Below are 12017 nucleotides of genomic sequence, written 5' to 3'. Positions count from 1 at the left end.
TTGCATTTTCCTATTTTCATAAATCTTTCTGTAACAGCGTATTTTCTAAAGCACGTAGGAAAAGAACGTACTAGGCACTAAAACATGTTTGATAACACTTCTGCTCTGGAAAGTGGAAACATCTCTTGAAACACTAACCGAGATGCGGGTCCCACACCTGCCATATACTGTACTTTTGTTGGAAGACTAACTAAAAGCCACTGTTTCCGACCAGCTGGGGAAAGATCCATGGCAGGGCTGTTTCCAAAATCCTCCCAAATTACAGCTACCCTGCATCCGAAACACGAGCGGAGGGCAAATGCAAATGGAAAGGTGATCATTCTGAGAGGAAACAAAATAAGGGATTGGGGTTAAAACCTCACAAGGAGGACCCTATCCAATACCAGAAGCATTTTTATCCCTCCTGTCAACCAGATAAAAGCTTCCGAGGTTATGGAGGGCAAGGGGGGGGTCCCCAAAGCAAATGAGGGCCCCCACTGGGTTTGGAGCGAGCCAGGAGCAGAAGCTCCCAGCTGAGGCTGCCTCCTCGCCCCAGGGCGCACCCGCAGGCCCCCGAGCCCGGGAACCCGGCCGCGTGCGCCCCAACCCCGCTCCCACCGCGGCCCCACCGCACCCAGGAGGCCGAGCCGGCCGAGCTGAGGTGGTAGGAGCCCCACCAGTGGCTCGGGGGCGCCCCCTGAGGTCCAGCGGCGTCGCGGCACCTTCGGAAAACCGAAAGCCGGCGTCTCCCACGGCTCTGACATTTTAACTTTGCCTGGTTCCAGAGGCTGCTTGCTGCACCCTCTCCAAAAGGTACTTTTCCGAACCACAGGCCCTCTTCCCCGAGCCTCACACCATTGCACCTTCCCTTTCCGACAGTCTTGGGCTCCGGGGCGAGGAAATGTGCTATTTACCTCGCCGCGTGGGCACGAAAAGAAAACGTGGAAGGTGCAAACTGTCCGAGCCCCACGAAGGCGGCATCACTGGAGGTCCCATTTTGGATTTCAAGCTTCCTGAGACACCAGGAAAAAGAAAACCACGGCCAGCCCACTGGCTGCACAGCCGAGCTAAGGAGGCGGCCAGAAGTGGAAGGAGAAATTCCTCTTCTTTCGCAGGGCTGCTCTTCTGCTACCTCCCACTGCCCCCATTAAAGCGTGACCCTTACAACGCTCGACCCCACTATGCACCTGAGCCCACTCAGCCGGCAAGTCTACGGCAGAGAAAGTCTAGAAGCAGCAGATGAGAAACGCAAACACGGAGTCTTTTAAGGGAGAGAGGGCATTCTTAAGGAGAAATGTCCGCACCGCCCCTAGCCCCGTGGAGACGGAACCCCGGTGGGCAAACCCCAGGCCTCAGTGTTAGGTGTGGACGCGCGTCCTCGCTCACCATCCGAGCTAGGTTTCGGGGCAGTGGCAGGAGCTCCCTGCGGTTCCGGGGGCAGGAGGATGCGCAGAGGGGAAAGGGGGTGCCGTAGAGAAGACAGTGCTTTGCCTCTCTGCCCCTCGAGGCCACCCCGTGCCTGCAAAAGGGACACTCGCTGCCACTCCCGGAGCAGGTCCCTGAGGGCAGCGAGAGCGCCCGCGCCCTGTTGCAGGGCGCACGATGGAGCTGGGAGACCCGCTGCACCAAAACCTTGCGCTCAGGCCGCTCAGGGACAGGCAGCTGTGACCGCCTGAAACATCAGGGCACGTTCCTTTTTTCCTTCATTCAGATAACCCCCACCTCTGGGTAGCCAAAGAGCTAATGGATGAGAGGGCAGAAACGGGGGGGGGGGTGGTCCTCCATCCTTACGAGAGCGAGTGATAAAAAAGCGAATCGCCCCCTTCCCATCCCTTCCCCATGCTAGGGCAGAGGACGTGGCCTCCACCCCCGGGGAGCGGGGTCGGACAGACTCCAAGGAGCTCGGAGCTGTGTAGCTGTAGCCCCGGGCGCGGGGGGTTGGGGGGCTCCAGCAAGAGAGGCAAGGGAGGCGGCTGGCCTCTGCTCTCCCGGAGAGGAAAGAGGGTCCGCCAGTGGAGGGCTGGATGTGGAGGGTCGCCGAGCCGCACACTGCTACGTGCGGTGATTTATTATCGTCATCGATAGCCAATACTGTTCCCGTCTTAACCTGGCCAGAAAGCAGCGGGTCTAGGTCTGCCAGCCGCGAACAGCCTGCAAAAGGGCAAAGATGAAGGTAGGCAGGGCGCGCGAGACAGAAAAAAAATCCGCCCCGTTGCGAACTGGAATCCAGCTGCCGACCACCCCCGCCCCCGGCGCCCCTACTGGAGCAGCCCCGCGGAGCAGAGTTGCTGGGCAAAGGCGCCACGGGGTCGCGGTTGAGGGAGCCACGGATCTCCCTAAACCGCCTGCTCCCAGCCCTCCTACCGCTCCCGGGCCCCAGCGCCCGGGAAAGCTGTCTCGCTCCAGCACGGAAGAGCAGCCTGCCCCCCAGCCCCGAACGGGGGTCGCCCCTGGCTCCGGACACCAGAACGCAGGCGGCTCCCAACATCCCCAAACCTCCACCACCAGCCTCTCCAAAGGGTCGGGAAGCCACAAAGCAAGTCCCCCAATTCCGAGCTCCTTCAATCCTCTCCTAGGCGAGGGGCGCACCCTGGGCCCCCCAAACCCACAGAGGCATCCTCCCCTGGCCCCAGTCTCCTCAATCGCTCCAGAGCTCGCTCTCTCCCGAACCGCGGCGTGTCAGCAAAGCGAGCTTTTCTTCCTACTCCGGCTCCCTCAGAACCCCCCCCCCCCCCCCCCCGCCAAACCTGAGCGAGAGCAGACCTCTACGGCCCCTTGTCCCCCCGCCAGCCCTTGCTTCCATCCTCCCCAACCATCAGGCTCCCTAAACGCCGCCAGAACCAGCCGAGCGGATCCCTCTCTCTCCTTCCCGGGCGCCCGGCCCCCCTTCGCCCTCTCCAGGGTCCTCGGGACGGGCGCCCGAGCTCCGTGCCGCGGCGACAACTCCGCATCCCACCGCGCGCGCCGGCCAGGGCCGGGTCCCCTCAGCGGCCGGCACTCACCGGGGAAGCACACGACATAATGGAGCACGGAACTGGTGATTTTCAGGAACAAAATCCACCAACACGGTTCCAGTAACCTCCGCATGTCCGAAAACGCACATCGAAAAGAGGAAGGCAGGGGGGGTAAACTTGTTGAATAAGTTCTTGCCTCCGTGTGAGCCTCCGCTAAACCCGGGCTCTTCCCCTGCTCGCCCGCTCTACGGGCCCCCCGCGCTCGGCGGCCCGAGTCCCCCTGGAATCCGGGAAGCCGCCGAGCGCCCCCCGGAAAATCTCAAAAAGTGACCGGGAACGCGGAGCCACGCTGGGGACGATCCTCGGCGGAGAAGGGCTGCTTTCCGTTCAAAAAAAGAGCAAGCCGAGCGAGCAGGGCCAGTGAGTAGTCTGCGGGCGGCGGCGATGCCGGGGGCCCGGGGCAGGCAGGGACCGCAGGCGGCGGCGAGCAGCCGAAGATCCCCAACTTGAGTCGGCGGCGCGGCGCAGCCCGAGAGCCGGCGGGCGGCGGCGGAGCTGAGCGCGGCGCGGCGTCTCCGGGCTTCAGGCAGGCAGCTCCTTCCAGGGCCCGGGGAAGGAAGGAGGCATGTTTGCGAGCGGGGAAGGGGAGGGGAGAGGCGGGGGGAGCGAAGAGCCCCCCAAAATAGAAACGGCCGGAGGAAACGGAGGAAAACACAAAGGATCTCAGAGGGGCGCTGGGGCGAGGGCGCCTTCAGTCCATGCTCCTGAAAGTTGTGGCTCCAGCGCAGGCTGGGGAGGAACGAGGAGCGCGGGGCTGGAAACTGGCCATGCCTCCATACAGGAAGTAACATGTGAGCATGGATCCTGGCAGAGACTTTAAAGCCGGCGAGCGAGCGAGCGAGCGAGCAGGGGGCGCGCGGCGGCGGGCGCGGCGGCGCGCGAGCAGGGGGCGCGCGGCGGGCACGGGGGCGCGCAGCCGGGCTGCGGGAAGCGGGAGCGCGCTCACCGCGCTCTTAAAGCAGCCGCGCTCGGCTCCCGCCTCCGAGGGGTCCCGCCGCCGGGTTCTGCCCCCGCACAGCCAGGGGTACTGCGGGCTCGGCTGAGGCAGTTTGGGGCCTGGGGACGGCTCTGGCCCAGTCTCGGAGAGAGGGAGGACGGCTGCCTTCTCGGGCTGGCGAGTCTTTGCCAGCTCCCAGTTCTGCGAGCTCTTAAAGACGCCGCGCTTAGCGCGGGCTTGGCGAGATCTCCCCTCCGTCGTCTGCTTTGCTCGGAGATCCCGGACCTGGGGGGAGGAGGACCTGGTTCGGGTCTGAGGAGAGGAGAGGAGGGGGACAGTCGATTGCCCGCCTTTTTAGGCGAGGGGGGGGGCGGTTCCAGTTCGGCCCCAGCGCCCTAGCCCTAGCAGCGCCGCAGCGGGGCGCGCCCTGCCTCAGTCCCTGCTCGTGCCCCCAGCCCGGCGTATTCCCCCGCCTGGAAACAAAGCCGAGAGGCCTTTGCTCTGGGGCTGCGTTGGGATTTAATTTTTTTTTCCCCCTTTCAGGCTTCCATTGGCGGAGTCCGCGGTTAGGGAGGGGGGGGTGGGGAGGGGAGGGATATCGATCCCAGGCTTGCAAAATCCAGCCCTTCCGAGCCCCACACCCCCTTTCCCCTCGCCACGGAGGATCGGTGGCTGAGTTTTCCAACTCCAAGCTCCGCGGGAGGAGGGAAGGTTCCCGCGCTCTGGCTGGGTGGTGGGGAGGGCGCAGGAAATGCGCCTCTCACCCTCGGCTGGGTGAAAGCAGCGCCGCGGGGCAGGACCGATTTCCTGGCAGCTACCCGGGGAGCGGCTGCCTCTTTAGCAATCCGGGAGAGGCGTCCGGGGGAAATGGGAGGACTAGGCTTATCTGTAATGAGTTTTGTCCCTTGGCTCTCGGTGAGAAGATCTTTATCGCTCAGACTTCTAAGCGCCCTATTTTCCCCTCTTACGCGGGTGCTAAAAGTGGGGGAGGCAGGCTTTTGATTAAACGTGTAATTAAGCCAAGGTAATTTGCCATTTGTAATTTTTGCCTAATTTTTCTGCCTCTGTTTAAAAGCCATTTTGACATGTTTTTAACGTGCTCCTGCTATTCCATCCCACCACGCAGGGTCCTCCACCCACCCACCCAGCCACCCAAACATCCCAACCGGATGCTAGGTTTTCAAATAATGTACAGATGTTCAGAGATCCTCCTGCAAGATGTGATTAGGGAAGCAGTTTCACACCCACACTTCCAAAAGAAAAACCTTTGAAAAGTTACGTTTGGGATTACAAACTAATAAAAGCCAGGAAGTTCCTGGGGAGGGCCCGCGCCCTATCTTTAGATGAACAGGGGGGAACACCCTCCCTCAGTAATGAGTTTGTTTGCTTTGGAATTTGGTCCTTCCTGGTTTTGTTGGAATCCTGACTCCCCCGTAAATGCTGGAGGGTCAGTTTTCTTGGGAGTGTCGTATTTAAGGGCTGTCCAGTTGTCAGTTGGGAGCTTCGAAAGAGGTTAAAATGACCCCTGTGTGTCTGGCTACCTTACTAACGAATGAATGGTAAACTCCGTGGGATTTGAATTAGAACTGTAGGCTAGAAGACATCCCCAGGTGAGTTTCCTCCTTTGCAAAATGTAGGTAATAAAAACTGCGATTTGTGAAATGCCTATCATCTACCAGGCACTGTGCTGAATTCTTTTCCAGAAACTGTTCATTCATCAAATTCATTGAGCATTTACTGTGCGGGCATGGTGGGAACCCGCCCAGGATGAAAAAAGGCAAGGCCTGTGACCTTCGTGTTTACCTTCCAAAGTACATAGAGTCCTTACAAGAGTCTGCCAGCAGTAGGGATTATTTTCCCTATTTTATCGACAAAGAAACATGTTCAGAGGAGTCAAATAATGGATCCCCAGCTAGTTAGTAGTAGAGCTGGGATTCTGAGGCCTGTCTGCCTCCACCCATGTGCAGAGGCAAAGAAATGATGGTTTGAGAAGACACTGACACGTGGGTAGGAGAAGTGGCTTAGTGGGGGAAAGTTCACATGGGTTTGGAGAGTAAATCACCACTACCCTTAGGACACCGCACACTAAAAAGTAACATTGAATTAGATCCAGGCTGGTGACTTTTCTGAGGCCCTAGGCTGAACCCAGGCCTTACCAGGTGCCATAATAAAATAGAATTTTTTTGTGACTTTATTTATTTTGAGCACGACAGAGAGAAAGAGACCGCCCAAAGAGGAGGGTCAGAGAGAGAGGGATACAGAGAAAATCCCAAGCAGGCTCAGCACTGTCAGCACAGAGCCTGACACGGGCCTCAAACCCACGAATTGCAAGATCATGACCTGAGCCAAAACCAAGAGTCGGTTGTAAGCCACCCAGGCACCCCTATAAAATAGAATTTTAAATGGCTACCACACAGGATGCCTTTTCATTCATTCATTCTACAACCAATTATAGAACAGCTCATATATACCGGACATCATATCAAGTGTTGACAGTATAGAATGACCAGGCAGTGAACCTGACAGTGTCCCCACCTGATGATTACAATCCACCTCCCAGGAGATGTGGGGGCTGCACAATATGGTGAGCACCCCAAGATACTGGGTGTGAGGGGCCGTGGGAGTGCCAAAAGAGGGAAGGGATCCCCCATGGGAAGATAAGTCTACAAAGAGAAAGGGCTGGTGTTGGTGATAAATTACCCCCAAACTTAGGAGCTTACGACAATACACCTTTATTATGTCACCGCTTGGTAGTTCCAAAGTTGGGGTACAGCATAACTGGGTCCTCTGCTCAGAGTCTCCCTAGGCTGAAATCAAGGTGTCTGCCAGGCATTCTCATCTGCAGTTCAGAGTCCTCTTCAAAACCCATTCAGATTATTGACGGAATTCAGATCTTTGTAGGACAGAGATCCCCATTTTCTTTCTGCTTGTTGGCTGGAGGTAGATGTCAGCTGGAGACCGTCTTCAGGTCCAACCCATTCAGTCCTCTCACATAACGACAGCTCTTCTTTAGCGACAGAGAATCTCCCTACAGGCAGCTATGTAGGAGTTTTGGGAGTGAGCATCCCATCACTTTTGCCACAAAATGTAACCTAATGAAGTGAGTATCCCAACACATTTATAGGTCTCACTCACTCTCAGAAGACGGGATAATACACCAGGGTGTGGGAATCTTGGGACCATCTCAGGGTTCTGCCTGCCATAGTGCTGGTGGTCTATTGTGTGTAGAGACTGTTGGTTAAAGGTGATCACTCTCAAGCCAGTCTAGTTGGCTTCTATCTGTTTGACCATGGGCAACTTAACCACTTCATGCCTCAGTCTTCTCATTTGTAAAGCAGAAGTAATAAGTGCACCTACTTCTAAATTGAGAAGATTAAAAGGAGTTAAACAGAGCGTAGTGGGGCACCTGGGTGGCTCAGTTGGTTGAGCATCCGTCTTCGGCTCAGGTCATGATCTCACACTCCGTGAGTTCGAGCCCCGCATCAGGCTCTGTGCTGACAGCTCAGAGCCTGGAGCCTGCTTCAGATTCTTTCTCTCTGTCTCTCTCTGCTCCTCCCCTACTCGAGTTCTGTCTCTGTCTCTCTCTCAAAAATAAGTAAAGATTTTTTTAAAAAAATAGAGAAAAAAGAGTGAAGTATTTAGAGTAGTGTGGAGCATCTAATAAGCATTTAATAAATGTAAGCTATTACTGTTATCTGTTCAACAAGCCTATGCAAGAGACAGTGAACATGTTACTCTCTGCCTACTCAACTCCCATGTCTTTTCTTCCACTAACAGCACCCTGGTTTTCCTTTGTGCTAATCTTTACCGACAGTCTTGATCTTTCTTCCTCCAGTGCCACCCTCTGCCTTTCCACCTCACTGGTGAAGCATCGGCACATGTCCCAACCCCGACCATTTGGAGCCTTTCAGCCCCCTGGCCTGATTCGGTTAATAACAGCCACCTGTTTCCACTTGGTACAATGAGAGCGAGACCCTTCTGGACCTACCAAGCTGGATGACCTTAAGCTTTGACAAGAAAGAAGGGCTCCACTCGGGAAGAGACTGCTTGAAAATAAAACTGATGCCCAGAGGAAAACAGAATGGAAAGGAAGAGGCCAGCAGAACCCTAATTTCATCACTTGAGTCCTTCAATTAAGTCTTACTGGAAGCCAGACCAGACGCCTGGACTTTTCAGTTACTTGAGCTGATAAGTTCCTTTTATGCCTTTTACCCCTTTGGGTTGTTTTTGTTGTTGTTGTTAAGTTTATTTATTTATTTTGAGAGAGTGCACAGAGGGGGAGAGAGAAAGAGAATCCCAAGCAGGCTCTGCACTGTCAGTGTGGAGCCTGAGGCACGGTTTGACCTCACGAACCATGAGATCACGACCTGAGCCGAAATCAAGAGTCGGATGCTTAACCAACTGAGCCACCCAGGTGCCCCTGAGCTGGGGTTTTATTAAATGGAAACGAACAACTTCAAACTTGGAACTGATGGCGAAAGATCAGTAAAATACCCACATTTTACAAAGAAAGAAGCAGGAGCTCCTAGACGTAAGTGGAAGTAAGTGATTTAACCAAGGTGATTGAGGTAGTAAAAGAGGACTCAGATCTACTGTATCAATCATTTATTATTATGTAACAAAACACTCCAAAATGTAGTAACTTGAAATAACCTTTTTTTTTTTTTTTTTTTTTGGAGGCCAGTAGTTTGGGCTCGGTGAGACAGTACTTCTGCTGGTCACGTCTGAGGTCCTTCATGCAGCTATAGCACCAGCTGCCAGAGCTCAGCTGGGTCTGCCCGGTCCAAGATGGCCTCACGTACATGCCCAGCAATTAGTGCCGTTGGCTGGGGCTCCTCAGTTCTCGTTCACTGACATTTCCAACAGCCTATCTCGGACTTCGCAAAATGGTCTCAGGCTAGTAGGAATGAGAGTGGAGGCTGTACACTATCTTGAAATCTAGACTGACCGTTGCGTTTTATTGGTCCCAGCAAGTCCAAAAGCCCCAGTTCAGGGAGAAGGAGAAACAGACTCCAGCTTTTGTGGGGAAGAGTAGCAAACTTCCATTGCAAATGGGAGCAGGAAAACAAGGATGAGAGGAATTGTGGCCTTTGCAAACAGCCTCTCCACTGTTAAAGCGAAATGGTTACCGTGTCGGTTGACTTGTGTCCCCCCAAAGAAAGAAATGTTGAAGTCCTAACCCTTGGTACCTCAGAATATGGCCTTATTTGGAAACATGGTCTCTACAGAGGAAAGTTAAAATGAGGTCATTAGCGTGGGCTCTAATCCAATACATTCGGTGTCTTTACAAAAAGGAGAAATTTGGACACAGATACAGATCAGCACAGAGCGAAGACAATATGCAAACGTGTGGGAAATAGATGGCCAGTTGACTGAAGTGACACATTTATAAGCCAAGGAATGCCACGGATTGATGGCAAACAGCAGAAACTGAGAAGAAACAAGGAAGACTTTTCCTACATGTTTCAGAGGGAGTGTGGCCCAGGCACTGCTTTGATTTTGGACTTGTAGCATCCAGAACTGTGCAACAATAAATACCTGCTGTGTGAAGATACCCAGTCTGTGGTACTTTGTTACAGCAGCTGTGGGAAACTGTACATTGGCCATTAACCTCTTCCCTTAGAGCGTCCTCATGTGTAGAGGAATCGTACTTGTGACTACGTTGCCAACCTCATGAGTGAATCCTTACAAAACAGTAACAACAGAAAACTTAGTCATTCTGACTTCAGATTCTGGGGCAATGTTTATTTTAGGGTAAAAGGATAAAAACAACAAAATATGTTTACTCTGAAAAAAATGTACAAAAGAAAAGCCTCCAAGTCCTCTAATAATAATGATACTTGTGATCACATAATGCCCTATATTCAGTGAACTAATAGTGGTAGTATTTTAATACGCTATTGTAAAATAGGATTAAATCCTCACAGCAAAAATGACCGATAAAGCTGTTTTGGTTATGAGCAGCAGAAGCACTAAATGAACCAATTGGAGCAAAGAAAGGAAGTTATTGATTTATCTCACTGGTGGGAAGTGTAAGACTTTGGGAAAACTGTATCCAGGGGCTCCAGCAATGGCTCCAAATTCCCTCTTGAGCTCTGATGGCTCTGCTTACCTTTCCTTTGACTTTCTTGTCTGGCTCCTGGTGATACCTGTTCTCAGAAATCTTTCCCAATGTCCATAATGATTCCCCAAAATGTATTTTGATTGCCCTTGCTTGGGTCCTGTACCTCTGCCCGGACTAGGGCCAGGCACTTGCCAGACCTAGTGCAGGGCTTATACTTGATTTTCAACACGTTTGAAGAATAAGGACTAAGGGCGTCTGGGTGGCTCAGTCGGTTAAGCAGCCGACTTCAGCTCAGGTCACGATCTCGCGGTCCGTGAGTTCGAGCCCCGAGTCGGGCTCTGGGCTGATGGCTCAGAGCCTGGAGCCTGCTTCCGATTCTGTGTCTCCCTCTCTCTCTGCCCCTCCCCCGTTAATGCTGTGTCTCTCTCTGTCTCAAAAATAAATAAACGTTAAAAAAAATTAAAAAAAAAAAGAATAAGGACTAGGAGAAGGACAGGCAGCAAAAAAGTAGCTATAATCTCATTCAAGCCTTGACAACAGTCTTTGGAGGTGGGAACTGTTATTATTCCTATTTTCAAGAAGTAAAGACTAAGGCATCGATAGGTTGGGTAATTTGAAGTGATGCTACCAAGGACTGTGAAGTAAGGGAGGGGCTCAGTCTCTGGAGAACCCTAGGCTCAGGGAGTAAGACCTGAAGCCTAGTTACCAGACCTAAATGCTAGAGTCAAAGCCAAAATCACAGTAACATGATTCACAAGTTTTGTAGGTCTAGAGTAATCAGAGGTGCTAACAATTCATGAATAGGAATCTTCATCACAGCATTTCCAGCTAAAATGTGGGGAAAAAATAAATGTTCAAGTGTAGGGATCAATTAGATAATGACATAGCTATTCAATGGAATATTATGCTGCTATTTACAACGATGCTTTTGAAATGAAAAGTGTTAAAACCTAAACCAGTTTTCACAGACATACTGTTTTCCACAATTGCAGAAAACAAGGGGACTTTCAATAAATATGAAATATTTCAACGCAGTGGATTTAAGTTTTCTGTTTAGGATTTCTGTTAGCGAAGGAAGCTCTGAAATGTTCTGAAGGGGCTGATCTTTTTCACATATACAATGTCTTGACAACCTAACCCCCTAAAAAAAACAAACAAGAAAGAAAAAGGAAGGAAGGAAGGAAGGAAGAAAGGAAGGAAGGAAGGAAGGAAGGAAGGAAGGAAGGAAGGAAATTTACCTGCAAATTGTCCTTGATAATACTAAATGCTGGTAAACATGCAGTGAAATGGTTACTTATATGCTGCCAGTGAAATATGATTTGGTATAAATGTCCTGAAAAAATATTGGTCAGTATATAACAAGAACCTCAAAAATATTTATGTCTTTTGGCATGGAAATTTAACTTTTAGTAATCTCTTGAAACAGAGATAGGGGCACCTGGGTGGCTTACTTGGTTGAGCATCTGACTCTTGATTTCAGCTCAGGTCATGATCCAGGTTTGTGGGATCAAATCCCATGTCAGGCTCCTTGCTGAACGTGGAGTCTGCTTAAGATTCTCTCTTTCCCCCTCTCTGCCCCTCTCTCCTGCTCAGGTGTGCTCTCTCTCTCTCTCTCTCTCAAATTAAAAATTAAAAAAAAAAACAGATAATAAGTGTCAATTATACTTGAATAAAAAAATAAAGAATAAAATACAATACTTGAATAAAAATAAAGAATACGGGGCGCCTGGGTGGCGCAGTCGGTTAGGCGTCCGACTTCAGCCAGGTCACGATCTCACGGTCCGTGAGTTCGAGCCCCGCGTCGGGCTCTGGGCTGATGGCTCGGAGCCTGGAGCCTGTTTCCAATTCTGTGTCTCCCTCTCTCTCTGCCCCTCCCCCGTTCATGCTCTGTCTCTCTCTGTCCCAAAAATAAATAAAAAACGTTGAAAAAAAATTTAAAAAAAAAAAAAATAAAGAATACAATAAAATAATAGAGAAAAATTCATGAGGGATTATGGGAAAGTGTTATCCATCCTTAAGAAGA

The 12017-nt window shown here is 51.9% G+C and overlaps 1 protein-coding gene across 3 annotated transcripts in view; it reads right to left on the bottom strand.

Moving 5' to 3' along the window:
* The window catches only part of PTPRG (protein tyrosine phosphatase receptor type G), a 709519-nt gene extending 706440 nt beyond the window's left edge, over nucleotides 1-3079 (bottom strand). For 2 of the 3 annotated variants that reach the window (XM_049642644.1, XM_049642643.1), the window contains exon 1: nucleotides 2982-3079. In XM_049642644.1, coding sequence (XP_049498601.1) covers nucleotides 2982-3066 — 85 coding nt within the window. In that variant the 5' untranslated portion in view covers nucleotides 3067-3079. The remainder of the gene's footprint in view (nucleotides 1-2981) is intronic. The other variant, XM_049642642.1, reaches the window with a different exon arrangement.
* Nucleotides 3080-12017: the final 8938 nt, after the last annotated feature.

The sequence above is a fragment of the Panthera uncia genome, chromosome A2 (assembly GCF_023721935.1).
Source record: "Panthera uncia isolate 11264 chromosome A2, Puncia_PCG_1.0, whole genome shotgun sequence".
Lineage (NCBI taxonomy): Eukaryota > Metazoa > Chordata > Mammalia > Carnivora > Felidae > Panthera > Panthera uncia.
Note: the sequence above shows the minus strand (reverse complement) of the source record. Positions and strands in the feature narration are given on the sequence as shown.